This window comes from Suillus fuscotomentosus, assembly GCF_016647785.1.
Source record: "Suillus fuscotomentosus strain FC203 chromosome Unknown F5891scaffold_4, whole genome shotgun sequence".
In the NCBI taxonomy this organism is placed as follows: Eukaryota; Fungi; Basidiomycota; class Agaricomycetes; order Boletales; family Suillaceae; genus Suillus; species Suillus fuscotomentosus.
Genome location: NW_024539516.1, coordinates 479,172 through 504,122, shown reverse-complemented (window position 1 = coordinate 504,122; position 24,951 = coordinate 479,172). Strand labels below are relative to the sequence as shown.

Genomic DNA, 24,951 nt, shown 5'->3' with positions numbered 1-24,951 from the left:
CATGTTTTGAGCGAGTTGAAACCAACTTTAGCCAAGAGTTCAAAGCATGTTACAGCTGTTTTCAAAAATATGCGGAATCACAAAAGTTGAAACTTGCGCATCGGAAATGCCCGGCCAGGACCCCGCAAGCACTTGAGGCACTACAGCGTGCTGTCAGCGCTTCAGCGCTCACCATCATAGTCAGTATGCCACCACGCACTGTTTCAGCAGACTTAAAAGCTCAGATTCCTATTCTACGTCGACATGGGCATTCTGTCAAGCATATATGCCATCTGCTTGGGGTTAAGAAGACTCTCGTATACAAAGTCTTACAACTTTTTCCCTTAGTTTCACAGTACCGCTGCAGCAATCAAGGCCGGTGTCGCAGCCTCACTGTCAACGACATCGCATTCATTACAACCATCCTTCGTCATCGTCCTACCATCTATCTTGATGAGCTGCAACAGGAACTGTGCTCTCGCCGTGGTGTGTTTGTGTCTATACCAATGCTTTTTCGCACATTTCGTCGGCTGCATGTCAATCGCAAGTGTATTTCGGCATATGCTCTTGAAAGGAACGAGGAACTACGTGCTATGTTCATGAATAGTATTGCTGAGATAGCGCCTGACCCAGAAATGTTGATGTTCAGAGATGAGGCTGCAAAAGATGAAAGAACAATCATTCGACGCCATGGGAGATCAAAAATTGGAACAAGGTACGTCAAACTTTGCTTCTATTGGTATGTAATGACCATTTTGTCCAAGGTGTGTCCAAAGGAAATGTTTCGTGCAAGGCAAACGCTACTCGATCCTGCCAATCCTGACTCTTGATGGGATCATTGCCTATGACATTATCGAAGGACCAGTCACGAGTGAGCGCTTCGTCTGATTCCTGCGTGAACATGTGGTAAGTCTCATGAACGTGATATAGATTTGAAGTTGACTGATTGTTCACTATAGCTGCCTTTGACTAATCCATACCCTGGGCCACGCAGTGTACTAGTCTTAGACAATTGTCGCATTCACCATAGTGATGAAGTTCGTCGTCTCGTCGAGGAAGAAGCCTTGTGCAAGCTTGTATTTTTGCCTCCATACTCACCTGACTATAACCCTATTGAACAAGCCTTTTCGTCTATCAAGGCTTATCTACGACGCCATTTCGAGGACAAGTCTTTGACAAGCATAGTACGAGCATGCCAAGGCATCACACCTGACAAGGCAGAAGGATATTTCCGTGCTTCAGGATACATTGCATAGCTGTTCCACTGTGTTGTAGTTCTAAATAAAAGGATCTTCTGCATCTTCGCGCTCACCCTCAGACTCAGAAGTGTACCCTGGAGGGAAGATAACCCAACTCTGCCTGTTTTCGCAGAAGTAATAAAGACCATAGTCAAGTTCTGGTTGCTTGTCTGACTGCTCATCAGGTTGTGTGACGATGACGAGTTGAGATATAACTACACACCAGGTGCACGTTCATCACGTTTCATACAACTTCCACTGATGTATGCTCGTCCCCCATCATGGTATCTCCTCTCATACTGGAATTTCTTCAATTCAGGAACATTTGATTCAGAGGTATCACTGCGTTGCCGTTTTGCTGTATTCTTTGCAAGAGGGCCATTCCACCACGTAATACTGCCTTTTTTCAGCCGAATAATATCACCTGCACTGAGACCAACTCGAACGAGATCCTGGTCAGCCATTTCTGCAAGTATATCTGGCCCTGCACCAATACCACATAGCGAAGATTTGTATGTTGTAGCAAATACAACACCAAGGTGGTCCTCAGCATGTTTCAAAAAACGAGTGAGCATCGAAGGTGTCAGTGCAGGAGGTGATATGATTCCAGGTACAGGGAGTGAGGTTGGAGCTCGAGCTGGGTGTGGTGTCAAAGGGGTAGTTGTCTCACGAGTGAGGTCTTGCACAGTTCACAAAAGGAGCATAGATGTGAGTGAATTGATGTCAGTTGTGTTGATTGATGTGGATGCAGGTGTCGAAGTGGCAAGAGTGGATCGGCGCATCGGATGCAAAGCAGGCTCGCGTTTTGCAGGGTCGAAAGATGGGATATTGGGTGGCACAGTGGTGGTAGCTTCCCCATCATACTTGATAGTTCATACTTGATAAGCATACAATGCAAAGATGTAGACACATACCATTGCACGAGCACAGTCCTTTATCATTGCTGGTGTACATGGGATCTCCATCCCACTTTGGTGGACATATGTGACAGAGTTATCATAACTGTTACCCCATTTCTTGATGATAAGCCTGCGATAACGAGCAATTTCACGATCAAGTTCAGTAGTACAGTCTACAGCTACAATCTCATCATCTGATGCTCTGCTATCTTGGCTTGCCATATCACCTGCAGTCTGTTCTTGTCAGCCACAACAATTACACAACCAATTCTCGTCACCACATACCTCATTTTGAGCAGTAGAGACAGGGAGTTTCTCAACATTTTTCATGTCAACAAAGACTTTCACCTTTTGAGGCTCTTCAGAGATGAGCTTCTTTGCCATCTCCGCATAATCTTCTTTGTTGTCAACATCCATGGCTTCGATGCGGCTATAAAAAACCACTGAGATAAGATCAAGCCTCATGGATGACACGAAGATCACTTACCCACGAGAATTGCCAACAAGGTACTTGAAACCATACTTTTTCCTCTCAGTAACCCTGTATTGTGACTTGTCATGTTTTGCGAGGATGATAGTCAGAAATTCGAGGTAGTTGGGCTCAGAGATTTGAAATACAAGTTCCTTGACTTTTGTAGACTTGACTTCCTTGGACTTTGCTTTGCCATTAGTTTCAGTAGTAGTCTTTGTTTATGTATCAAGATGGACAATGAATGTAGCCTTAAATTGAGGTATCTCAACAGAGGGTGATGGCGACGACATTGTCTTTCAGCGAAGCACTCTGAATTGGTGCTGGATTGGTCACTCAAGTGCTTATGGGGTCCTGGCCGGGCATTTCCGACGCACGAGTTTCAACTTTTGCGATTCCGCATATTTTTGAAAATAGCTGTAAGCGAGTTTTCGAAACCTACCAAAACCTATTTTGAGTACCACTATTTTGTTTGAGTGTAAGTATAGGCTAAGCAATACATTGCATTACTTAGCAATACGTAGTGCGATAATGTCATTAATAATGCGGAATGGCACAACTAGCTATAGAACTGCCGTAGCTTTACGACTCGAACACGATGTTAGCTCCGACCTAGATGGACAGTCATAATCAATACGCAGACCAGAGAATACGATGAAGGGCGTACCTTGTGAGTTGGGCCAGTGGGGCTGATTTCGTTCAAGCGTTGAGTGTCCAGGGCAAGACCGAAGGAAGCCTTAACACCAGGACGGAGGGCCTGTGTGTAGCCTGCCAATGTCGTCAGAGCACGCTCAATCATTAGACCTGCAGTGGCTTACCAAGGGCGAGAACACCGGAGTTGTTGATCTTTGCCTTGACGAAAGCAGCCGAATCAAGGTACCTATACGTAATAGGTTCAGCGAATTTCCAACCAACCATGCTAACACCATGTGGTCCTAAACTTACGCCTTAGTGCCCACCTCAAGAGCAACGCCTGAAGTCGTTGCCTTGGTGTCGTAAACAGCCTTAGCACCAGCCTCGACATCAGCGCTAACACGGTGGTAGTAGCTCGCAGTGAAAGTTTTGAGGTTGTTGAGACCGTGAACAGTCACAGCGTATTCGGGAGCGTTATAACCGATGGCAGCGGCATACCGAGTAATCTTACCCTCGGTGACGTTGTACGCAGTCTCAGCGCCAAACAAGAAGCCGTCGCGACCGAAGACAGTGTCAGTGGTGAAGGTGGGGCCCTAGCATTTCCTTGACATTAGACGGAGAACAACGGAATTCAACGTCGCCGAACCTTGAACACGTCGAATGCGCCACGGGTGTGGACGCCAGACTGTTTGTAGATCACGTTAAGCAAGGCTGATTTTTGGCCCTTGTCGGGCGTCAATGACGTAGCGATATCAAGCTTGAGGCCTTTGGCAAGGTAGTTTTCGAGCTCGAGCTGAGATTTGAGAGCGTTAGAAGTGGTCCACGTCTCGGTGAAAACCAGGCCATTCTTCTTGTCGGTGTACTTGGCCTCGATGTCCCCGGCAATGGCGCCAGATTTCGAGTCCCTGTTCCCACCAACTTTGAACGCGACATTGGATGGCGTTTTGGTCTTGACCTCCAGAGATGTGCCATGGAAAGGATAGTCCTTCCCCAACAAGTCGTTAGAGGACTTTCCGAGGTCCTGTATTCAAATACTTTAAGTTCCAAGATACCGCGGGCAGTCGCGACATGCATCATACCTTCCATGAGGGGGGAACTGGTTGAGGGAGAGACATGATGTAGACGTGAACTGAAGGAAAAGGGAGAAGGCGGAACGAACTGGCTTTTCTGGGCGGAACTAGCCGTGAGAAGTCCAGCGGCTTCTGAATCGGCTGTAAGCCGAAGTTGCAGCTATAAGCCTATAACCTAGTAATATTTAGCGTTCGTCATGTCCTCTGACTCTGGAGAGGGAACGCAAGTTGCATCAAGTCAACCTTCTGAATCTCGCAGACCCGTCTACAGGGTTGAATCAACTGGTAACTTTTGGCATGATGCGCGGGAAGCTTTCAAGGTGCGCCTTCGCCAGGTATTAACCTTTATGCAACTGAACACTTTGCGAAGCTAGCGCATATCAATAGCTGATGATTTTCAACGTCTTGGAGAGATGCCATGTGCTCGGAACAGTCTTATGAGTGGTATCGCCAGTGGTGTTGGAGTAGGAGTCATCCGTATAATGAGTGCTGGTGCGTTGTCCACTAGTTTATACTGACTGTTATCGACGTCATTCGTCCAGGGTTTCTCGTCGGATCACACTGGGCAGTAGGGACTTTTATGGTTGTTTCCTTGGGCACGTGGTATGTTCTCTGAGTAAATTCGCACCAAATATTCCCACTGATTGACTTGCAAAGGACTGTCTGCCAGAGAAATATTGAAGCAGAGCGACGTAAGCTCCAAAAGGTTGTTGAAGAGATGCCAAATCGCTTCATCAAGCAGAAAGACAAAACGATAGACGAAAGCGGTGGAAGCTGAGAAGCATAATAAAGGGAAGCACTAACCCTTTTGGAACAGAATTCCTCGACACAGGACCCTAGCTAATTCTACCAATGATCTCTCTCCAGTTTTCCACCAACTCTGGATCGTCCTTAAATATCTGATTGGTGGTGGGTTCTGATTGAAATCAACGATGCAACGTTACCTTGTACGACTGCCCGAATTGGACGAACCCCCCTTGAAGGACGTACACAGTGTGATTTGTATCATGCAAAGCGTTGCGAGTTTCTTCGTAAATCTGTTCTGTTCTCAATTTTTATGACGCGATCGCTTGGAGGAATGAACGTACTCTGGCTGCCTTTGGCCCACTGTCCAAGAGGCGATGAATAAGTATTGGGAAGATCAGGTGGACTATCCATACCGCTCCTGACTCAATGCACAATGGAAGATCGTAATTGGTACATCCTTCGTCTGCTCGATAAGGTCATCGAGCTCCAACAAGAATCTTTGAGATGGGTGATTCCGGGAGCCTTTGATATTTCCTCCCTTCCAATCATCGTCTCTAACGTCTACGATAAGGTAATCTATGTTACTGTCAGGTCAACGATGACCCTGATCTTGTAGTTGGAACCAGCGACACCTTTGTCTGGGACTTTGCCGCTCTTGATAAGCTTAACAAGCTCCTGCAAAGATCAATTTCATTCGTCAGAAGTCACCCCCGGATAGTGGCAAGAACCCAGTGCCCTTACACTTCCTATTATACCTTGCACCATCGTACACCGGGAATCTGGCGTAAGAGTAAGGAATAAAATTGGAAGTTGGATAAGGCTGATCTTGTCTTGAAGCCAAGTCTAAACAATGCAAAAACAATGTAAGCCAAACATATTATACGCACGTGTGTACGCCTATGCCACTTGACAGGTAAGTGTGGGTATTGATACGCTAAAGACATCATTGGTTCTCCTACTACTACAAGTCTGTATCAATCTTGATCACCATCTATGAGGGTATATGATGAAGGTAGCAAAAATAGATACTAACAGTACAACAGATTTTAATAGTTTTTCTTCATACCCAAGATGTCCAATACATACTGCTTAAATACACAACAGGATGAAGATCATGCAGCTTACGACTTGCGTTTTGCCTTCCCCTTCTTCTTGTTCATGCTAGTGGACCCCGTGAGACTACGGGTAGGAGATGGAGTACCAGGTGTTTGTCCCTTCGCCACGATACGCTGTTCATGATATTTTTCGTCATAAAATCGGGTAGACTTCCGGCGCTCAATCTTCCTCGCATCCCTCCTTGAACCTATGGGACTCGTGGACCGCCTCCGCCTTCTGCCGCTTCTCTAGTGCACCACCATCATGGTCCACGAGTGTACTTCCATCGTCTGGCCGTCCATCGTCATGTACATTATCGTCCAGCTTAAAAGAGTGCGATGCTTCAGACGTCCCTTGTGGCCCCCAAGGATGCGCAAAACCCAGGGGGTACACACCCCACGGGCCTGTCGATGGCGGAGGCATTCGAGGTGAGCCATATGTCGACATTGTGGCGGACAAAGCATATGATAGTTGGTGCATCGCCTGGTAGAGAAGGAGTTGTGGTGGTTGAGTGGGATCGATGGAGGGGGTGGCAAAAGGGTAAACTTGAGTTTGCGGTGATGATTGAGTGGGAGCGATGGAGGGGGTGGCAAAAGGGTAAACTTGAGTCCGCGGTGATGGTTGAGTGGGATCAATGGAGGGGATGGAGAAAGGGTAGACTTGAGTCTGCGGTGATGGTTGGGTGGGATCAATGGAGGGGGTGGCAAAGGGGTAGACTTGAGTCTGCGGCGTACGAGACGCGAAACGGGTGCTTGCTGTAGTCGAAGGTGTATCAGGTACTGCGAAGTAGACCGTTGGTAAGCAATTGTGCAGACTATGAAGGTAGCTACATTACCTAGAGTGCTTTCAGATGATGTATAACGGTGTGAAGATGGGGAAGATCCTCGTAGAGAAAATGATGGTGAAGAGTTTCGCTTTCGCTTTCCAGCTTGCGGGGGTCGCTCGAGGAGCGCAGCAAACTCCTCATCAGAATCAGCGAACTCTAAGACTTTTTGCTCACCTTCCGCAGAATCCTGTTCAGACTCATTGCGGGGGATGTGATACACAGCACTAGCCTCGTCGTGCTGCCATATGCTATTAAGTTCATCTTCAGACTCGTCTTCTATGGTTTCTGGATCAACGGTCTCCGGCTGCTCTTCAGCTTCCTCCGACTCGTGTAAAGCCTCGCGTAGCGCAGCTAGTTCTTCCGCAGACAAGTCATCGTCACCGTCCTCATCCCCCAACAGCTCTCTCCGTCTCTTTTCAACCTCCAAAAAGTCATTGAGATCGTCAGCATCTGTTGTTGCTGAAGAGAGGTGGCACGGCACGAAGCAACTCAGAAGTTGATGCCATAGTACCGTCGGGCGCGCGCCGAACGGGTAGAGTGTCCAATTCATCGACGTCATCATCCTGGTCCTGCTCGCCGGGCTCCTGCTCCTGCTCTTGCTCTTGATCTGGGTCATCTTGACTATCATCGGAAGCAAAATGACCAAAATCATAGTCCTTTCCGTTCTTTAGTACTCCTCTGTCACTGATTATGGTGCCGCTGTAGAGGTCGACAATATCATCTTCGTCGAGACGTTTGTTGTAGCGTTCGGCGAGCTGAGCCCAAACATTAAGAACACGATGAGTAGATTTGGATAAACGAGGTCGTTTTGTAGGTCGGCTATCTGGAGGGGCAACAGAAGGGGAGGCATGAGGTGCCATGACAAGCTTAAGGCCTTTGGGTTATCTTGTTTACCAAGTCCAACAAACAGTCGTGACCTGATTGACACTCCGCTAATAGTAATTATGGTGGTGGCTTTGTTGAATTGTTCCACATCGAATTATACATAGATCAAGCACTATTATCATTCATGGAAGATGGCAAGGCTACATGTTACCGTGACATTCCAACGTCAACACGACCCGACAGATTCAGACTTGACAGTACTTGCATGTGGCTCCTCATCAGCGACTACACAGACTCTGCTGGCATCCGATTGCCTGACCAGTATGCTCTATTATTTTATTGATCTGGTGCTGTATTTGATCCACAGACAAAGTAACTTTAATGGAACTTAATATCCCGCAAAACTGGCTGAAGACGATCATATCTGTCAGATCCCGTGAATGGCTTGCCACTTTTGCGCCTCGATGATAATGTTTCAATGTCTTTATAGCCTATTCTAAGCTCTCAAAACAACCTCACTGCTCCCAACCCAGCCAGTATGTCGACCACGCAGAAGGGCCTGGAATGCCTTATGGTATGGTATTATCTGTCGTTCGTTTATGGGAACAATGCAGTACTGTGTGTAGAGCGTTTACTCGCGCGAATGATTAAAGTCACCTGAGTCTTCAACATAGGTACTAGCGAGTGGCAAAATTGGGTTCTTGGAGAGGAAGAAGTCATCATCCACATCAAAGCTTCGTGAGTACTGTTGTAACATAACTTCAATGCCAAAGCATGTCTTTACCGTCGATATTAAAGTTATGACGTGGGCATCAATACCTTTGACACCGCAGACGTGAGATGAGACCCCTCTTCGCCTCAGGCATTTACTAATCTATAGGATTAGACATATTCCAATGGACTTTCTGATGTCATACTCGGAAATGCGATCAAAAAGCTCAGCTTACCTCGGGACGAGATCGTAGTCACGACAAAGGTCAGATCTCTGACGTATTGGTGGTTCGCAGGTCTTGAAAGATAATCTTTCAGGTCTATAGAGTCGTCGGACGTACCCTGAGTGAAAAGCTCTCCAAACCAGGTGTACGTCTTGATGAATTAGGCTACGTTAATCAAAGGGGTTTGAGTCGCAAGGTGAGGATGTTGGCTCCTGTGGATTTATTGCACTATCTGATCCGACACAAATAGCATATTTTCGCATCCATCAAGGGCGTTTGCAACTTGATTATGTTGATGCTGTCGTGTTTGTCCCGACCCGGTGTTCGATTAAAGATCGTTCTGACAACCATTCTGTCATGTTTCTGATCTTGATGCAGCTCCAGTCCAGGTAATGCAAAGTGACACCATATCTTTGGCGTGAGCGAGTCAAAATCTAACTGCATGGATCTGTTTAGACTACGCGATCACAAACCATCTACACTTTTCATTTCTATGCAGAACCACCACAATTTGGTTTATCGCGAAGAGGAACGAGAGATATTTTTGGCCTAGGCTACTGCGTTGAATGCATACAATATCACTGTAACGCAATGCATGCGCTGTCCCCTTTTGACTGACAATGCTGTCTTTTCTTCGTTGGATCTACATCAAACCGAGTTGATATGGGCTCTGCTGCCTTGGCTACATGGTGAAGACAGCGAACGGCTTTTGCATTTCAGGATTCTACCATCAGCTGCCGAAGTCATCTTGAATCTCTTTAACCCAGACGAGACACGTCAGCAGCAGGAATGATCTACAATTGCAATGCTGTGGAGTTCAGATGTATTGCGTGATTCTAAATTCGTGTGCTGACAGTAACTACAATGTTAGGGGAGTTCAAAGTTCAGACGCCCAACACCGCCCAACCTCGTGACCCCACAAAGCTCTCTCTATTCCCTAGAGTCGGGGGTCGATTGTTTCACACTATGCAAAGACGTCCTGGAGCCAAGTCTCATAGTCATACTCAGGTTCTCCCACCTCATTGTTTGTCGACGGTATCACCTGACTCAAGTAGTCGACTGCACTTAAGGGTAACTGAGCCAGGCGCAAATCGAGTTCAGTCACAAAAGGCTGCAGAAAGGAATCTCATCAGCGCACAAGTCACCAAATGAAAGTCACGCACTTTGCCACCCGCGATTCCACGGAATGATTCGCGCAGTTGCTCTGGTGACGTTTGATCCTCCGTTATGTCGACCTTTTACAAGTCATCTGTAAGAATGCCATTGATATCGAAGGAGAATCAGCTCACCAAGAGATTGATGAAGGCTTCAAAAGTGACCGCGCCATAGTCTTGTAACAGCTGGTCGTAAATATAAGTCATGTCTTCATCCTAATCGTTCAATGGCTTGATGAGCAGCGTAGCTACGCAGTGTATGATGCACTCACTGAGTACACAAGACCCTGGCTAGCGAGAGCTGCGCTCGTCTCTGTCAAGCTCAACGTGTTGGTCTCATCGCGGTCGAAATACCGGAATGTGCTCTCAAATTGCTCCAGTTGTGCAGGTGTTAGGTTAGTCATGTTTCGGGAGACAATCTGCCCTGCATTTAGTCGAGTAGGATGTGCTGAAAGAGATGCTGACCTGATTGTCAATAAAAGATATCTTCTTCGTAAGGCTTTGCGCCACAAGTCCTAGTTCGAACTCAAGGTCTTGACATGTGAACACTGTGTAGTCGTTCTCTTCTACGTTTGCTTCGACGCAGTCTTGCTCTGCCTTTGCCACGCGCGTCAGGGTTTCAGATAACGTCGGCAGGCGGGTTTGAATTTCTTTAACCTGGTCTTGCTGGGTCTATATCATCATACGTAAGCTTTTGTCTATGTGTAAGTTGGATACAGACCTCTAGCGGCCCCGCGACACCCGAGAGTTCCAATGATATGGTGTGTAGACGTTGCGAGAAATCATTAGCTAGATCCGCAAATTCTTTCCGCAACGACTCTTTAATCCTGAGCTACTCATTGAACATCAATAACGAGCGATGGAAAACGTATGACTGACTGTCGTATCTGTGCATTGATTAACCGTGACCTTTTCGCTTCAGATTGAAGCAGGTCATTCCAAGCATCGTCGAGGTCCTAGAACTCGATGTATATAATCAGGCACAAAATTAATACACTGCATCTCGAATACCCACCGAAAGCGCGAGACCGAGAGGAGGAATGTATTCTCTCAACCCGTAAGTCCGAAGCTTCGTTTGTATGTTGCCAAGGAGTGTAGTGACATCCTGTCGCTCTATGACCCATGTACGTTTGGTTGTGTGTTTGTAAGTTGTAAAAGTAGCAGATTGTTCTTTCGCATCCGTATATGAGCCGGTGAAACGGCTAGTTGACCATGTTTTTTGGACCTCAGAAAGTGCATGTAGGAGCTATTGGAATCGAAGAAGGCGTGAGCTATGAGAAGTAAGCGATGTAATTAGACGCACAGCGCGAGCTCGACGCTCGTAGTCGTTTTTGCTCATCCAAACGGATTGCATCAGCTCAGCAAATTTTTCGACACGTCTGGAAACAGTTTCGGCTTGATCTAGCCAGGCAATTAGTTGTACATGATGTGACAGCAATTTTAATTTCTAACGTACCCATCGTTGAGAAGGCGTGGAAATAGCTTGCAATGTAGGTCATGACACTGCGTTCGTCTGGACGCATCGAATCACACAGGTCCTCTACCTCAAGGAGTTGCTGCATAGGCAAAGTGAGCACCTCCGTAAGTATTGCCTAATGTGAGCTTACTGGAACATCAAGATGGTCTGCAGCCACTTGGAATGCCAGGCGAGTGTTACCGTGTCGATCGGACTGAACAACGCAGTTAGGTATGATATTTACGGATGCATCTACTGCTACATGCCTTGTCAAGTTTGTCGTAATCCAGGAGCTCGGGGCGATGACAATGAATTAATGCACAGCTGAACGAGTAAGAGTAAGGCAGAGGCAGATTGCAGTCAGGGAGTGTACTAACAGTGCCAGCCCATCCGACCAACTTATGGAGAAGTCTTGTACATCAACTTCTTTGTAAGGCGCAGTTTTGCGTTGAGCCCAAAGCAGCAAGCCTTCCTTCGCCGAAAGGCCTTCCTCACTGAAATGGTCACATTCAATGAAGCATCTTCTTGTATGAGTTGCCTTACCTGATGTCTGCGATGGTAAAACGCAAAACCAAGGTCCAAATCATACCCAGGATCAGTTTCAAGTTGCCGTCGATAATGTCTAGAGTCCAACGGTTTGGTTGAGCTCCTTCAGACCGAACTGTGCAACGTGCCTTCAGGGCCAATATTTGTTAACTTGATACCGCGTTGTCGTATGAATTCCAGTGCTTTGTTGACATTCTCTGCCTTCTGGACGCGCATCCGGGGGTTCTTATTGTATCTTCCGAGGGATGTATCACCTGTACAACACGCGAGCTATCCACACCATATAGAATGAAAATGACATACAACCTTACCCATTATTTCCTATGCAAGACAAGCCATAAATCATGAATGCTCGAGCTAGAAGACAATTGTCCCTCTTACCATGAGCTGGATTAAGCGCACACCATCCGAAAGGTCTTGGACGAGCGAGTGCATGGGTGGATAACCATTTGCTTCAAGTTTGGTATTAAGCCTAGATAGCAACATGAGTTATTCCATCAACAGCAGTGCACTGTCAGGTAGCTCACCACTTGCAGAAGGTTCTTTCTTGAGTTGAATCCATTGCAGTTGACACTGGACAGCTAATTCACTGTGTATTGGTGAGTAGCACTTGAAATTTAAGAGATCGCGTTGCCAGCTGATTTGCTCAACGTGAAGGCGTACTCCTAGAGATGCTTAGTGGAGAACAACAGCCTGGGTAGACCAAAGTAGTAGTATGATGATACTATCGACTCGGGCGTTCGCTTATATATATGGAAACATACTTCAAGACGCGATCTCAATGATTTGTCATTGAACGCGTCGAGTCTCAACGTTGCATAATTCCATCCAAGTACTATCCTTCTTTTCTGGCACCTTCTGTTGTCCGCTATGGCGACGACGCAGTTCGATAAAATTTATTATGGCCTCTCATCTGAAGTTGGGAGTAAGGAGACTTCCCCTTGATCTCACATCCTGTATTGATGGTGCCTCCCAGAATTTCGTGTTGCAGCAAGTGGAATGGCCTGGAAGGGCGAAGAGAATGATACAGTAACTGCCATACCATCGGCAGAAGTCAAATGGGCGCAATGGTGTCGCGTTGCAAGGAACTTTCAGCTGCGAATAGGCTTGAAGGACAGACGGCGAGAAACTTTTGATGGCTTCTTGCGGGAGGTTGGTGCAGGATTTCAGCAATGAACTGCTATTAAGGAGTCTTGCAGGATCACGACAAGCTCGCAGGGCTACTCAAACAGCACTTTGGGGTGACCTTAGAAGTCAGAGATGTCACATTCAAAGGCTGGAATTGGGGTGTAACGGACATCCAAGGTGCGGCATGCTTTAAGTCTTTTTTATTTAATCTCAAACATCTATTCCAGGGCAAGATCTAGCATTTCTCGTGTCAAACAAGACAGCTTTTGAACTCCCTCTGAGCCAAGTAGCAAACTCCAACATCGCTGGTCGCACTGAAGTTTCGCTAGAATTTGCCCCATCAACACCGTCTGGAAAGAAGCCTTCTCGCAGCGCACCAGATGAGATGGTAGAGATTCGTTTCTATGTCCCTGGTACGCAAGCTCGCGCCCGAGGGTCGGACGCTGGCTCGCAGAAATCCGATGACGAGGAAGGAGAGGGAGAGGGAGAGGAAATGAGCGCAGCACAGGCATTCCATGACGCCATCAAAGACAAAGCAGACATTGGTCAAGTTTCTGGGGACTTGGTCCTGAGTTTCGAAGAAGTTCTCGTCTTGACCCCTCGTGGACGATACGACGTCGACATGTTCCTTGACTTCCTGCGTCTTCGTGGCAAGACGTACGACTACAAAATTTTATATTCCAGCATTGCTCGATTATTTCTCCTACCCAAAGATGATCAACACGTACTCTTCATTGTAAGTCATATGTACTTCATTTTGACCTTTGACTAAAATCATTACAGCTGGGATTGAGCACGCCCATTCGGCAAGGACAGACGAGATATTCTTATCTTGTTATGCAATTTGCCCGGGAAGAGGAGACTACAGCGGAGCTCAATATGTCGGAGTAAGCCAATCATCGATATTCACAACATGATCATGCCTCATATGCAAATCAGGGAAGACATCGAGAAGTACGACAGACTGAAAAAGAACTATGAAGACCCCACTTTTGAGGTTGTCTCGGGTGTTTTCCGTGCTCTATCCAAGAAAAAGATCATCAGCCTAGGGTCATTCAAAAGGTGAGCAAGTCATCTTGCGCTTAGAGTATGGCTGACTCCTGTCTTAGTCGCGATGGTCACCCAGGCATCAAAGCGAATCTCAAGGCCGTGCAAGGCGACTTGTTCATGCTGGAGAAATACATCTTCTTCGTTTCCAAACAGCCAACTCTCATCGAAATATCTGACATTCATCAATGTGTCTTCTCTCGAGTTGGTGCAAGCATGGGTGCCACTGCAGCCCGCACATTCGATCTGAAGATTGTGACCAAGAGCGGCCCAGAGTACACATTCACGTCGATCAACAAAGAGGAACACGAGCCGGTCGAGGCTTACCTCAAGGAAAAGAAAGTGAAGTTGAAGAATGAGATGGTGCCCGATGTCGACATGCTGGCTGCTGTAGGTGACTCCTCTGATGAAGAAATGCAGAGTGTTGCGAGTAGTGGGGACGAAATGCCCAAGCCAAGGTTGGGTGGTGATGATGAGGATAGCGAAGAAGGTGCGGATTTCTCTCTATGTCATGTGATAGCTCTCATTCTTGTGTTGTAGATGAAGACTTCCAGGCCTCGTCCACAGACGAAGGTTCACCGAGTGAAAGCGACTCAGATTCTGACGGCGGTGTTACTGCCTCTGATGCTAGCGGAGATCGCGAGCTGGCGAATGCCGCGAAAGGAAAGAAGAAATTGACCAAGAAGAAGGCGAAGGGCAAGGCAGCTGGCAGTGATGCAGGGGATGACGAAGACAAACCAACAAAGAAGAAAGCGAAGGCCAAAACGGCCGGTAGCGATGCTGGCGGTGATGAAAATAAACCCAAGAAGAAGGTCAAGGCCAAGGCAGCTGGTAGTGACGCAGGCGATGAAGATAAACCCAAGAAAACAGCGTCCAAACCTAAGCCCAAGCCTAAAGCCAAGAAACAGGACGATGATGCCATGGATGTTGACCAGGACGAGGAGCCGAAACCCAAGCCGAAACCAAAACCGAAACCGAAACCCAAAGCTTCTGGTCCTAAGGAAGGTGAGGAGGATGAACCCGCCAAGAAGAAACCCAAGGTATCTTCGGATTGAAACACTCGTGTACTTTTACTTGCTCCTTATTACTCTTCTCCTTGCTAATCATCATGACTTCAAAATTTGTTTTGAATACGACTACAGAAGTATGTAGTTACAGCTTGCAATATACAATATGCAATGACACAGATAATAGAATAGATGCGTGGGTATATTCAGTACACATAAAAGCACATCATGACATGACATCTCCTCTGTGTTTGGCCAGGAGAGAGCCAGGCTCGAATGTGACGGCGGTAGCTGATGCGCTGAATGGAGCTGAGACACTAACGAGAGGTTGACTAGGGCGCGTAGAGATGGACTGTTTTCTGGTTTGAGACCGAGATAGGTTGTTAGAGATCGAGGTAGATTCCCCTGGTTTTGCGAATAGGACATGTCGTTCCTGGAAAAGAACATAGGACTAGAACTGCAGTGAACAACAGGTTTGAGGAATCGGGTACGAAGGCTTACTCGCGCTACAAGAATGGCTTCCATCCATCTCTCGCCGTCCTTTTGGTTGCATGACAAAATATGAACATAGTCCGACACATTCTCAAATAGTGAGATGTTGTCAGTAGATTTGATGGCAAAAACAAACGGTTTAGGAGACTTGCGTTTTCTGGTGATATAGTACGCGTCGAAATTGGAGAGTGAGCACAGGAAAGTTTCATCCTTTCCCTGCAACAAACTTTGAGTCGGGTTTGAGAGACCAAAGAGGATAGCGTACCGTGTCGCGCTTGGCCAACCACAAGCTGTGCTCTCGCAACTCCATCCAACGTTTGCTCCACTTGCCCTTCTTGCTCTCATATTCGATATATCCGCGGTTGGTGGGTGAGCTTGTGGGTATGTTCTATGCTACCAGTTCAATGGGTTTCGGGTGATAACAAACGAGAAACTTACGGAGCGGCTCAGGAAGGGAGCCAGGTAGGTGCGTTTGACCACAAAGGCATTCAAAAGTTTGTCTTTGTTCCAAGAAGCAGTGACATTTGATAGTAGCTCGTAACTTCGGATGGGGCGTTCTGCGATTGCGTGAGTCGTTTGATGTTCACAGAAGATGTAAGATCTGCCTACCCATGCCAAAGTCATTCGCAAGCTCGAACAGCATCCAGACTGCCGTATCATCCAACGATCCTTGATTTGCAATCAAAGCAACGACATCACCAGCATTGGTGTTGGGGGTGATCTCCACCGTGTTGAATCTTTGCATATCTCCGATAAAGACTCGTTGCTGGGTGACCTGTACTTTTGGCACAGGGATAGGCTGAGACCGTGAATGTATTGGCTCGACGAGAGGGCGTTGAAGAACACGCTGCTCGACATCCTGATCTACGGAAACGCGAGGGACTGTTGGTGTCGGTCTTCTAATATCCTCGCTTGGACGGGCAGACCTCAATAGCGGGTCTGACGCATTGCGAATCTCAAAACCATCTCTGGATGGACGGGTGACGGACTTGCCCCGGTGCACAGGCGGGTCTTCTGGTCTGCGCGAGGTAGCCGTCGGTCTACGTCCGAGGCGTTGCGATAAGGATGACTCTAGGTGTGGCTGAGCTGTATCCACCGTTCGCCCCTCTGGACGATGGAAAGATCGTGTAGATCTCAATTGCCGATCTTGTGGAAGTTTGTCGGTGGTATAAGCTGGAACATGTTGGAGGAACGCTATTTCGTCCACAGCCTGCGGACCGTGAATCCGTGGACCAGAACCAGAAATAGGTATCCTTGTGGATAGTGATGCAGAAGCAATACCATTATAGGAAGGCGGCGCGGTCGACGGAGCTGTTGCCACTTGAAGGTTTGCTAATTTCATCGCCAAATCATCGATGGGGAAAGGCTCAAGGGGAGCTGGTTTGCCGCGAATCCTCTCGCCTCTTGATGGAGCAAGCGAGGGCGTGACGGATGCAGAACGTTGTCGACCATGTATGACAGTAGGAGGAAGGGCAGGAACAGGAGGTCGTTCGGACGGCATTACTGCGCGAGTGCCCTTCGCACGCTGCATCTTCCGTTGGTGGCGCTCATCACGCAATTGCCTTCGAATAGACTTTTGGGCGGTGAGTGCCGTGGGCATGCTTTGAGCGAGTGGTACATCGTCATCAGAACATGAAACCATCCTTGAGTGGATGGAACGTGTGCGGGATGGCGGCCGAGAGGAGTGCCCATCCACGCTATAGTAAACGGTACCGTTGTCTCCCTCATCTGAAGAAGAACTGTAATCCGAGTCACTCCATACTGGTGAACGTGTGCTTGGTCTACGCCCTCCGTCCCCATCATCCCCACCACCCTCGTAACCGTACCCTCCAGAACCATGGTTTCCGGAATGACCCCCCTCCTCTCTTCCTCCGTATTTACGGCCCCGTCTGTCCTCATCACGGTCTCGCCCTGGAGGCGGGCCTCGTTGTTCAGGTGTGCTATCACCGTCATGTGGAGCATCTTCAAGTCTTGGTAAGGGATGTGACTTCTTCTTGTTCTGGGGCAGGTCGTGCAGGATGCCAGGCATAGCGTGAAAAGACCGTGTGTCCGAAGATGTTTCAGGAGAGTAAAAAGAGGTGTATGGTGTGGGTGTAACTTCTGGGTAAGGGGTTGTAGATGTGACCTTCGAAGGTAAGTCCCACTCTGACTCCGAATGATCAGAGTGCACTTGTGTGTAGTAGTCAAAATCAGAGTGATAACTGAGAGGATGATCTTCATCTATGCCATCGACCTCGTGGGCGAAAGACATTTCCGAACCCTGAGCGTGGCTAACACGAATACTATTTTGGTCAGTCGCAGATGTGGACCACGGTAAAGATGATGTGGATGAGGAACGTGAGAGTGAAGATGAAGAAGCCTGAGGCTCTGACCCCGTAAATGAAAGCGACGGAAGGGAATCAATATCGGCATCATCAAGATGAACTGAGGCTGGTCTTCCATTGGTGGAATGAAAGCTACTCTCGGAGTCACCCGGATCTGTAACAATTTTCTCTGATGTTGATGAACACGCCGGTGAGGCGATACCTTCTAAACTGAGAGTGAAGTCCTGTCTGGTATCCAAAGGCTCTGGCGTTTGCGGGACAGTAGCTGCACGCTGCCGCTTGGAGGGCTCCGTGAGTGGTTCCGCAGAAGAAGCAGATGCGGCACCCAGATGGGGAGTGGGTTCCATATTCCATGGTTCATGTGGTAATCGAGCGCCAGGGGTTCCCTTACGAGGCTGATGGTAATCATTAATGCGAGCGTCATCAACACTACAAAACACGTACTTTGCGTGGGATACCAATATTCATTTGAGCTAGTGTCTTCAAAGAGGGTAATGACGGTCGGGAAGCGAATGCCGGTTTAGTGTGAGCGGGACGGACTTGACCGTGACTGGATGACTTCGGACGTTTAGGATTATGATGTTGACGGTATGCTTGCGATGGAAGTAGTACAGTAGATGATCTCGGAGGATGCAATGCAACAGAAGGGTTGGGATATGCACTCGGACATTCTGAAGATGCAATCGCGGAAGAGGACGAGTGCAAGTTGGCAAAGGGGTCCTCATCCAGTAAGGGAGACGACGTAGCAGGGATAGGGATGTTTGAATCCTCCCCGGAAGCGGTATTATGGGTGGGCGTGGCTGCTGAGAGGGAGCGAGCTCGAGACGCGCTACTTGAGGGAGAAGTGGACGTTTGGAAAAATGGTGGAGTAAGTAGCGACTGTAGTGAAGGTCGTTTCGCAGGAAACTTGACGTGAAGCAAGCTGATCTTGTTCGATGGCGAAGATATTTTGGGCTCAGACGAGAGCAGGTCCAAAGAGTCTTCTGTCATCGAGGCAGACAAATCCAGAGAGAAGGGAAAGGGTTCGTTGATCTGAGGGAACAAATGCAGATGAGCACTTTCCTATGCCCATGCCACGGAGGAACTATAGTATGATAAAGACGCGAAACTGTCACCTTCCATGACAGCGCTGGTTGCTAGCAGAAGCACGTGATCAGGTCGCACTAGCGGGGCAATCATATTATAGTTCAGCACATGCATCATGGAGCTGCGCCGCATGTGATAAATGCCCTCAAAGACCGCCCATAGCCGCAGCACTAAAGCAATAATAGGAAATTCTTGGTGCAAAAGAACTGCACATACCTGAAACGGAGACTCATCTGGCGCAGAGCATGGCGTATCATTTGCCCTGTTACCACATTGACACTTTATCGCCCAGCTACTAGTAAAACAAGTTTCAGCAGCTGTGGGCGCTAAGTGCGGCAGGTCGTCCCTAACCGCAGCAATATGCGTCTCGTTTTGGTAGCCTGTGAAAGTGTTCTGGAAAATGGTGACGGTGGGAAAGGTGGATAAGAGCATGCTTTGTCCTCGGATCACAAATAAATGAGCTAGGCTGCCTAAGCGTGATCTGAGGTGTTTAGTGCCTTTGCCGCTTGGAGATATTACAAGAAGATACGAGTTGTACAACAGAACAATAGTAGTAAGAGAAGGTAGGAGAGTTGGAGTGAGTCGACAACAAGCCCCGACAATAGCTAGTCTTTGAACCAAAGTCAGTATTATGTAAGGCGCTCCCTGATCATTGACGCAGCTTAACTTTTAGCGTTTTTTTTTGACGCCTGCTTCGGACTTCAACGGTTCTACATATGCCTCAAGAGCTACCTGGATTATACTGGGATGAAGAAAAACAACGTTACTTTCCCCTAGCTTCGTCACGGAGGCCTCAGGCTGTAGGCCCCAGTACCTTACATCCACCAACCACTGGCAAGCCGCAATCTTTGGCAGCACCTCAGGCTACAGGGGAATCCCACAACTTAAAAAGGCATCGAAATCGTTCTCTCTTGCGAGCAAGGGAAGATGCCAGGTTCAGCTTCCGCACTGCTCATAAAAACAAGTTGATGCAGTACGTCCCTCTTTCTGGTATAGGTCTCGGGCTCATCAATACCTAAAATGACTACTGCTCGCGAATTCCATCATTGTGGCGCACAGCCAGATATCATGCTTCCAAGTAGCGCAGACGTCCCATGTTGCATCATCGTCCATTCTATCACTTACACGCTGCGCTATCACCGCCTTCCAGGTACGACCATCATCATCAACCTTGTTTGCAGTCATATTCATAATGGCTGGATTCGTGGTAAGGCCGTATCCTACAATAACAATGTCCACAGTTTCGCAGGGGATACTGGAGGATGGTTTTACTCGTCAGTCATTGGTAGAGACGAGCCAGTCACGGGGTATCACACCTCGCATGGCTGGCGCCCAGAGTTCAGTCTCTCCTCAGAGGCAAGTACCTAGCTGTTCAACACGAAAAACACATCACACACCTGATCTGTCAGATCTCTTCCATATGTATATCTGGTTCCCGCTGCATGTCAGTATGACCTTACCTACGATTCGTTCATCTACTTATCTGTGTGATCTAGTGCAACCTCGTTTGGTCCAGAGAGCAAAATATTGCACTTCCCCCTTGATTTGGACTCAGAAGAGTAACAAATTTCGCCATTACTTCCTTCACGGTATCTTATTTCGTTCGCGTGGTACAGCATCCGTGTGGCTCGTGTAAATAACCGGTCTGTTCGTGACATATGGACAGCTGATTTTCAAGGTTCCCGTTTGGTGCTGGGTATGTTCAACGTATGCATATTGTCTTCCGATGCTCACAGAATATCAGGCACAAATGATCAAGCTGTAGTCATCGACGACGCTGCTGATCGAGCGACTGTTCGTTTTATGAAAACGGGTAGTGACGTATTTGCTGTTGCCCAAGACGATGTACGTTTCAGGGTTTCACAGTACCCGCGTTACTCTAATGGTTTCCACAGAATATTATTTATACAGGGTCTCGTGCTGGCATTGTCCAACGTTTTGATAGCCGTATAGCTAGCACCAAGGGTGATCGCATTTTAAGTGACCCACGTACGACCCAGCATAATTCAGTGACCAATCTCAAGATTTTTTACGATTGGCAACTTCTCACAAGTAACATAGACGGAAGCGTGAGTTCACGAAACATAGGACCTGTAATAAATTTGCTGAATCTGACATCAGCTGGCTATGTTTGACCTCCGCTTCCCTGGTAACCGAACACCTGTAATCTCGTTTACAGGCAATATCAATACCTACACCACAAAGACTGTAAGACCACGCGTTAGTCGCAATCCTCCGCGTTTATAACATTACACAGCCTATTGCCGTCGATCCTCATGAACAATTCCTCTTTGCAGCCGGTCAAGACCGCCGCATTCGCCTATGGTCGCTCCGCACAGGAGGTGCACCGCTTGTTTCGCCTGCTAGTGTGTTTCAGAAACCATTCGAAGATCCGATCCGTGCACTCCAAGTTGTTGAGGAACAAGAAGGCGTTTTGGGCTTGTGGGCCACATCGGGTGCAGCACTCTACAAATATAACCTAGGTCAAAGGATGGAAGAAGAGTCTGAGGCGATGCAGTGCTGATTACAGACGCCAGTCCATTTTTTGCTACAATCGTGCACTGTCTTTACGCGTGGTGTTCCGAAGAAGGGCCAGGTAAGAAAGCTCATTGTGAACGGACTAGTTGATTACTAAGATACCGCAGTTTGTTACAGTACAGAGGAAAGGCGAATGTACCTAGTGGATCACTTCTGGCTGAGTACGAGGACTTCCTACGGAACCTGCCCGAGGAACTCGAACAAATGGTCTCCTACAAACCCGCTCGGAAGAACCATTCATGCTGCAAAGACATAAAAAATTACAGAGATGGCTAAATGGTCACCGAGCGTACCTTGGGTGCAGCCTCAATGACCGGGAGATGGCGAGTCTTGTGCATCTTGCGTCTGCATGTTGTGCAATAGGGATGAGCTTGTGGAAAAAAATACGGGGGTCGTAATTGATGGATACAACTGCATGGTAGAAAAGGTGGAATCCAGAGACAGTGCAGTATCGGTACTCGAAGGATTGTGTGTCAAGGACGGCATGGCGATAGATGAAAACTCGGGCATTTTGGCAGCGTCGCCGATGGTGTCGGAAGATGCGGGAAGGAAGAACTTTGAAAAATCTGGGTATCGGTTGTGAAGCGGGTCCCTGGAGTATCGCCACGCTCTCGTATTCTGCTGTAATACCTTTTCCTTTCCCAAGGACGAGTAGGATGACCTTGAACTGGATCCGATTGCCAAGGCAGGTGTCGCGTCTGAGGTGTAGCCGACAGAACGGGGTTCGACCGAGTGTGGGAGACTGTATCCGGATGCTAGCCTCCACGTCGACTTAGCGCTGTCCGCTCTGCCGACCGAAGCGAGAAGTGATTCTGATGTTGGAGGAAGAATCGACATTTTCTGGGTCACGACAGGATGCGAAAGAGAGGGACCTTCCCTTGGCGCGTCAGAGCAGGTCGAGGTGTCGGGTTGAGGCGGATCCAGCTTGATTATATGCACTAGCGGTCCCTCAGGGCGCGTCTGAACCGGAGGACGAGGCACCCTGTTTTTTCTCATAAACCAGTTCCTGATCCACGCTTCATCCCTGTAATACTTATATGTTCTCCGGAAGGGTAAGTGGTATTGAAGTTGAACCTACAGGCCAGTCTCCATAGCCAGTTGATGTCTTTGAGAAGTTGACGGCCGAGCCTCCTCTGCGTGCATTTTCTTTAGGATGTCTAGTTGCCATTGTTTTGCGCGGACGATCGGTTTTTTACTCATGGCGTCGAGGCTGTACGGTTCGAACAAGAGAATGTAGACCAAGAACTTGAATGACAGTGAGAGTACTAAGAGACCAGACGCGAGCCACGTGACAAAGTGAATTACATATTATTCCCACGGCTATTGTGGGATTAATTCCGCTTGGTACCTACTCGGATTGCGAGCAATCAGGTTGAGAAGATAATTGTATTCTGTCAGGTAATCCTCCAGGACAAGCTTGTCCTTCTTCCACTCTTTTGTCCTTCATGCCACAGGCCATTTCGTCTAGTCGTCGGTCAAGCTTGGACTCTCTAGCAGGCTCAGCATCAGCATCGCCAAGGTCGTCGGCCTCGCCATATTCACCAACTGAGAGTATATCCGTCCTTGATTCAACTTCAGCGCTTGTGCTCCTTCCCAGTCAAGATGAAGAGGATTCTTTTGAGTTCAGCAGCGATGAAGAACATGAAGAACATGACCCTCAGCTGGAGATTGCGAAGCTCGCCATACCTCCTCTTCCGGCTGCCACAGTCTTTTTGTACCTTCTAGCGCCATACTTCAGGCTTGGTGCCATGCTCGTGCCAAACGGTATTACCTCGCTGAAGTTCGGTCTTGTAAATCTCTTTGTTGCTGCAGCGTTATCAGTTTTCTCTCGCAACCTATGGTTCCTTCTGGCAAGGTACCTACGGAAGACTACCGCGGAGGATATTTTTATTGAGGTGATAGCGAAAGGTATTAGTACGGCCAAGCGCAGACGACGTGAAAAGATTCGACGACTACTTTTTTGCGTCACTGGGTCGTTGAGAATCTTGATGACATCTATGTATTTACGCGGTCAGTCGTACCATAGCTACTTTGCCGTCTTCACTGTCTGACTTTAGCATCAAATAAAAGCATCTGTGGACTCCGTTTATCCACTTCTACTTGAGGCTCTTCCTGTGCAAACTCGACTTGTCGCCACTTTAGCATTGGGCCTGCTCATATTTGTTGTATCTTTCCCCAAATCTCTAGCGGCGAAGCAAGTGATCTGTACCACATGGCTATCAGTGTTCTTGTATACCGCATGGTTAGTCGCTGCGCTGTATAGCCACATGACTGGCACCACGATGCCAAGCCCCATTCTGGCGCAACATGGCGTGCTCTGGAATGGCACCAGTAAGTATATGGTAATACTTCTTTGTTCGCCGTCAATTATTAACTATATGCCGTAGCGTCTATCGCGTTTTCGTTCGTAACTTCGCTAACAGTTCCCCTATCCGCTTCTTTGGTCGGGCGACCTTCTCCTCCATCAAACAAGACGGGCGGATGGACATATTTCCAGATGCTGAGCATCTTATCGACAGTCATAGCGACCCTCCTTATATTGCCATCAATTTTGACAGCCTCCTCGCCCAATATCCCAGTATGATTTTTCGTTTTTTTAATTTACTGCTGCTAACGTCAAGATAAGGGAGCACTTAGCAGCGATACACGTAATACTGCAGTTCACCTTCTTGGGGCATCTTCTCTCTTATTGTCCATCCCTTCCGTGCTGGTCTCTATACCTCCTCTACCAATTCCGCTAGCCATCCGGAGATTTTGTAAATTGGACCTCGGCAAGGCCATTATCATATCCGTTGTTGTATTGCTCAGCTTAGCCCCTCCATCAATGGCGGCATTCCTTAATGATCTCACTATATTTTTGGCTCTTTGTGGAAGCTATTTCCTTCCAGGTACGCGTGTTCAGCGGGCTCTCTCTCGGCGCGGTTATTCTTACATCTCTTCCTTTATAGCATGGGCGCACATTACGATCCATTATTTCAGGCGGCCTATATCCATTGTGATCCCTCATTCGGTCCCGAGCACACCACAAACTATGCATCCACCATCTCCGCTACACAGTGCAGACGCCCTTCTGCAGCGCAAAGAGAGGCTGTTGCAGCGAAGGCGGCTCGGAAGACGAGTGTTATGGGATGTTGGCGTTTGGTTGTTATTGATGCCCATCAGTGTATTTGGGATGGTTTGGGCGGGTGGCCGACTAATTGGAAAATGGTAGGTTCCGCAGCAGTGTACGATCCCGCAGAATAGCCTTCGCGTGTTTCCAGAATCGAGCGTTACCCCAAATATTTACGGATGTCAAACTACTGGACATTCCGTGTTCCCCGCACCTGACCGGACAACTATGTAGTGCTTATTTAGAATAGATCATATGCTGCGTGGACTTGTGTTCATTCGATGGTTCAGTTTGTATTTAGAATTGAATTACAGCCGCACAATCAGACCAATATCTATCATTACACAT

At 47.9% G+C, this 24,951-nt stretch overlaps 13 protein-coding genes across 13 annotated transcripts; 6 read left to right on the top strand and 7 right to left on the bottom strand.

The window, feature by feature from the left end:
* Nucleotides 1–194: 194 nt before the first annotated feature.
* On the top strand, nucleotides 195–686 carry F5891DRAFT_929924 (uncharacterized protein; the record flags this gene model as incomplete). The annotated part of the gene is made up of 1 exon (XM_041373933.1): nucleotides 195–686. A coding segment is annotated over one exon (492 nt), but the record flags the coding sequence as incomplete, so codon positions are not given.
* Nucleotides 687–1,256: 570 nt separating this feature from the next.
* Nucleotides 1,257–2,878, bottom strand: F5891DRAFT_1181965 (uncharacterized protein; the record flags this gene model as incomplete). The annotated part of the gene is made up of 6 exons (XM_041366093.1): nucleotides 1,257–1,387; nucleotides 1,441–1,896; nucleotides 2,170–2,350; nucleotides 2,402–2,546; nucleotides 2,604–2,770; nucleotides 2,825–2,878. 6 exons carry the CDS (start codon nucleotides 2,876–2,878, stop codon nucleotides 1,257–1,259), a joined length of 1,134 nt encoding a protein of 377 aa, XP_041232130.1.
* F5891DRAFT_1002852 (eukaryotic porin/Tom40) lies at nucleotides 2,837–4,448 on the bottom strand. Its single transcript, XM_041360267.1, has 6 exons — nucleotides 4,298–4,448; nucleotides 3,865–4,239; nucleotides 3,531–3,811; nucleotides 3,404–3,465; nucleotides 3,253–3,353; nucleotides 2,837–3,197 (listed from the first exon to the last, which is right to left on the bottom strand). The coding sequence occupies exons 1-6, from the start codon at nucleotides 4,331–4,333 to the stop codon at nucleotides 3,168–3,170; spliced, it is 885 nt and encodes a 294-aa protein (XP_041232129.1). The 5' UTR covers nucleotides 4,334–4,448; the 3' UTR covers nucleotides 2,837–3,167.
* Nucleotides 4,449–4,485: 37 nt separating this feature from the next.
* On the top strand, nucleotides 4,486–5,066 carry F5891DRAFT_941297 (uncharacterized protein; the record flags this gene model as incomplete). The annotated part of the gene is made up of 4 exons (XM_041374334.1): nucleotides 4,486–4,608; nucleotides 4,663–4,780; nucleotides 4,831–4,891; nucleotides 4,946–5,066. The coding sequence occupies 4 exons, from the start codon at nucleotides 4,486–4,488 to the stop codon at nucleotides 5,064–5,066; spliced, it is 423 nt and encodes a 140-aa protein (XP_041232128.1).
* Nucleotides 5,067–5,124: 58 nt separating this feature from the next.
* Nucleotides 5,125–5,713, bottom strand: F5891DRAFT_941230 (Rhodanese-like domain-containing protein; the record flags this gene model as incomplete). Its single annotated transcript, XM_041374329.1, has 5 exons — nucleotides 5,125–5,178; nucleotides 5,233–5,325; nucleotides 5,377–5,395; nucleotides 5,449–5,611; nucleotides 5,668–5,713. Coding segments are annotated over 5 exons (375 nt in total), but the record flags the coding sequence as incomplete, so codon positions are not given.
* A 179-nt stretch (nucleotides 5,714–5,892) lies between these two features.
* Nucleotides 5,893–7,816, bottom strand: F5891DRAFT_1274428 (uncharacterized protein; the record flags this gene model as incomplete). Its single annotated transcript, XM_041370174.1, has 3 exons — nucleotides 5,893–6,909; nucleotides 6,966–7,415; nucleotides 7,468–7,816. The coding sequence occupies 3 exons, from the start codon at nucleotides 7,814–7,816 to the stop codon at nucleotides 6,311–6,313; spliced, it is 1,398 nt and encodes a 465-aa protein (XP_041232126.1). The 3' UTR covers nucleotides 5,893–6,310.
* A 94-nt stretch (nucleotides 7,817–7,910) lies between these two features.
* Nucleotides 7,911–9,351, top strand: F5891DRAFT_1002839 (NADP-dependent oxidoreductase domain-containing protein). Its single transcript, XM_041360266.1, has 8 exons — nucleotides 7,911–8,102; nucleotides 8,155–8,399; nucleotides 8,456–8,519; nucleotides 8,580–8,616; nucleotides 8,668–8,757; nucleotides 8,811–8,912; nucleotides 8,967–9,105; nucleotides 9,173–9,351. Exons 2-7 carry the CDS (start codon nucleotides 8,381–8,383, stop codon nucleotides 9,081–9,083), a joined length of 429 nt encoding a protein of 142 aa, XP_041232125.1. The 5' UTR covers nucleotides 7,911–8,102; nucleotides 8,155–8,380; the 3' UTR covers nucleotides 9,084–9,105; nucleotides 9,173–9,351.
* A 142-nt stretch (nucleotides 9,352–9,493) lies between these two features.
* F5891DRAFT_1002836 (uncharacterized protein) lies at nucleotides 9,494–12,644 on the bottom strand. Its single transcript, XM_041360265.1, has 19 exons — nucleotides 12,536–12,644; nucleotides 12,400–12,461; nucleotides 12,254–12,344; nucleotides 12,184–12,193; nucleotides 12,001–12,126; nucleotides 11,870–11,948; nucleotides 11,704–11,820; nucleotides 11,593–11,650; nucleotides 11,478–11,540; nucleotides 11,327–11,426; nucleotides 11,174–11,271; nucleotides 10,886–11,116; nucleotides 10,750–10,826; nucleotides 10,592–10,697; nucleotides 10,336–10,542; nucleotides 10,143–10,289; nucleotides 10,006–10,086; nucleotides 9,880–9,951; nucleotides 9,494–9,827 (listed from the first exon to the last, which is right to left on the bottom strand). Exons 2-19 carry the CDS (start codon nucleotides 12,432–12,434, stop codon nucleotides 9,681–9,683), a joined length of 1,845 nt encoding a protein of 614 aa, XP_041232124.1. The 5' UTR covers nucleotides 12,435–12,461; nucleotides 12,536–12,644; the 3' UTR covers nucleotides 9,494–9,680.
* A 16-nt stretch (nucleotides 12,645–12,660) lies between these two features.
* Nucleotides 12,661–15,102, top strand: F5891DRAFT_1137618 (structure-specific recognition protein-domain-containing protein; the record flags this gene model as incomplete). Its single annotated transcript, XM_041364835.1, has 9 exons — nucleotides 12,661–12,797; nucleotides 12,849–13,024; nucleotides 13,072–13,177; nucleotides 13,228–13,736; nucleotides 13,784–13,887; nucleotides 13,940–14,062; nucleotides 14,110–14,537; nucleotides 14,588–14,833; nucleotides 14,891–15,102. Exons 1-9 carry the CDS (start codon nucleotides 12,743–12,745, stop codon nucleotides 15,100–15,102), a joined length of 1,959 nt encoding a protein of 652 aa, XP_041232123.1. The 5' UTR covers nucleotides 12,661–12,742.
* A 178-nt stretch (nucleotides 15,103–15,280) lies between these two features.
* F5891DRAFT_941580 (uncharacterized protein) lies at nucleotides 15,281–17,188 on the bottom strand (the record flags this gene model as incomplete). Its single annotated transcript, XM_041374352.1, has 5 exons — nucleotides 15,281–15,505; nucleotides 15,556–15,762; nucleotides 15,812–15,934; nucleotides 15,985–16,103; nucleotides 16,156–17,188. The coding sequence occupies 5 exons, from the start codon at nucleotides 17,186–17,188 to the stop codon at nucleotides 15,281–15,283; spliced, it is 1,707 nt and encodes a 568-aa protein (XP_041232122.1).
* Nucleotides 17,189–19,594: 2,406 nt separating this feature from the next.
* F5891DRAFT_471964 (uncharacterized protein) lies at nucleotides 19,595–21,665 on the top strand. Its single transcript, XM_041371943.1, has 11 exons — nucleotides 19,595–19,929; nucleotides 20,016–20,106; nucleotides 20,169–20,312; nucleotides 20,366–20,400; nucleotides 20,453–20,515; nucleotides 20,573–20,652; nucleotides 20,701–20,801; nucleotides 20,852–21,025; nucleotides 21,078–21,164; nucleotides 21,214–21,552; nucleotides 21,602–21,665. Exons 1-10 carry the CDS (start codon nucleotides 19,673–19,675, stop codon nucleotides 21,478–21,480), a joined length of 1,299 nt encoding a protein of 432 aa, XP_041232121.1. The 5' UTR covers nucleotides 19,595–19,672; the 3' UTR covers nucleotides 21,481–21,552; nucleotides 21,602–21,665.
* Nucleotides 21,666–21,706: 41 nt separating this feature from the next.
* Nucleotides 21,707–22,694, bottom strand: F5891DRAFT_975330 (uncharacterized protein; the record flags this gene model as incomplete). The annotated part of the gene is made up of 4 exons (XM_041376498.1): nucleotides 21,707–21,736; nucleotides 21,788–21,839; nucleotides 21,904–22,518; nucleotides 22,573–22,694. The coding sequence occupies 4 exons, from the start codon at nucleotides 22,692–22,694 to the stop codon at nucleotides 21,707–21,709; spliced, it is 819 nt and encodes a 272-aa protein (XP_041232120.1).
* Nucleotides 22,695–22,845: 151 nt separating this feature from the next.
* F5891DRAFT_1101105 (uncharacterized protein) lies at nucleotides 22,846–24,947 on the top strand. Its single transcript, XM_041363578.1, has 5 exons — nucleotides 22,846–23,504; nucleotides 23,565–23,825; nucleotides 23,882–24,072; nucleotides 24,121–24,382; nucleotides 24,443–24,947. The coding sequence occupies exons 1-5, from the start codon at nucleotides 22,940–22,942 to the stop codon at nucleotides 24,703–24,705; spliced, it is 1,542 nt and encodes a 513-aa protein (XP_041232119.1). The 5' UTR covers nucleotides 22,846–22,939; the 3' UTR covers nucleotides 24,706–24,947.
* The last annotated feature ends 4 nt before the right edge of the window (nucleotides 24,948–24,951 follow it).

Excerpts from the sequence above, each read along its gene's own strand:
- F5891DRAFT_1002836 (XM_041360265.1), bottom strand. The coding sequence starts at position 12,434 with ATGGATTCAACTCAAGAAAGAACCTTCTGCAAGTG. Across the intron at positions 11,427-11,477 it reads CAGACCATCTTGATGTTCCA|CAACTCCTTGAGGTAGAGGA; the intron begins GTAAGCTCACAT and ends TTGCCTATGCAG. Across the intron at positions 10,087-10,142 it reads GCCAGGGTCTTGTGTACTCA|GATGAAGACATGACTTATAT; the intron begins GTGAGTGCATCA and ends TTGAACGATTAG.
- F5891DRAFT_471964 (XM_041371943.1), top strand. The coding sequence starts at position 19,673 with ATGCCTCAAGAGCTACCTGGATTATACTGGGATGAAGAAAAACAACGT. Across the intron at positions 19,930-20,015 it reads CATAAAAACAAGTTGATGCA|CCAGATATCATGCTTCCAAG; the intron begins GTACGTCCCTCT and ends TGTGGCGCACAG. Across the intron at positions 20,107-20,168 it reads GCGCTATCACCGCCTTCCAG|GCCGTATCCTACAATAACAA; the intron begins GTACGACCATCA and ends ATTCGTGGTAAG.
- F5891DRAFT_1002852 (XM_041360267.1), bottom strand. The coding sequence starts at position 4,333 with ATGTCTCTCCCTCAACCAGTTCCCCCCTCATGGAAG. Across the intron at positions 3,812-3,864 it reads GCGCATTCGACGTGTTCAAG|GGCCCCACCTTCACCACTGA; the intron begins GTTCGGCGACGT and ends AGGAAATGCTAG. Across the intron at positions 3,198-3,252 it reads CCACTGGCCCAACTCACAAG|GTCGGAGCTAACATCGTGTT; the intron begins GTACGCCCTTCA and ends CTGTCCATCTAG.
- F5891DRAFT_1101105 (XM_041363578.1), top strand. The coding sequence starts at position 22,940 with ATGCCACAGGCCATTTCGTCTAGTCGTCGGTCAAGCTTGGACTCTCTA. Across the intron at positions 23,505-23,564 it reads GACATCTATGTATTTACGCG|CATCTGTGGACTCCGTTTAT; the intron begins GTCAGTCGTACC and ends ATCAAATAAAAG. Across the intron at positions 23,826-23,881 it reads CGTGCTCTGGAATGGCACCA|CGTCTATCGCGTTTTCGTTC; the intron begins GTAAGTATATGG and ends TATATGCCGTAG.
- F5891DRAFT_1002839 (XM_041360266.1), top strand. Across the intron at positions 8,520-8,579 it reads ATCATCCACATCAAAGCTTC|TTATGACGTGGGCATCAATA; the intron begins GTGAGTACTGTT and ends TCGATATTAAAG. Across the intron at positions 8,617-8,667 it reads ATACCTTTGACACCGCAGAC|ACATATTCCAATGGACTTTC; the intron begins GTGAGATGAGAC and ends CTATAGGATTAG.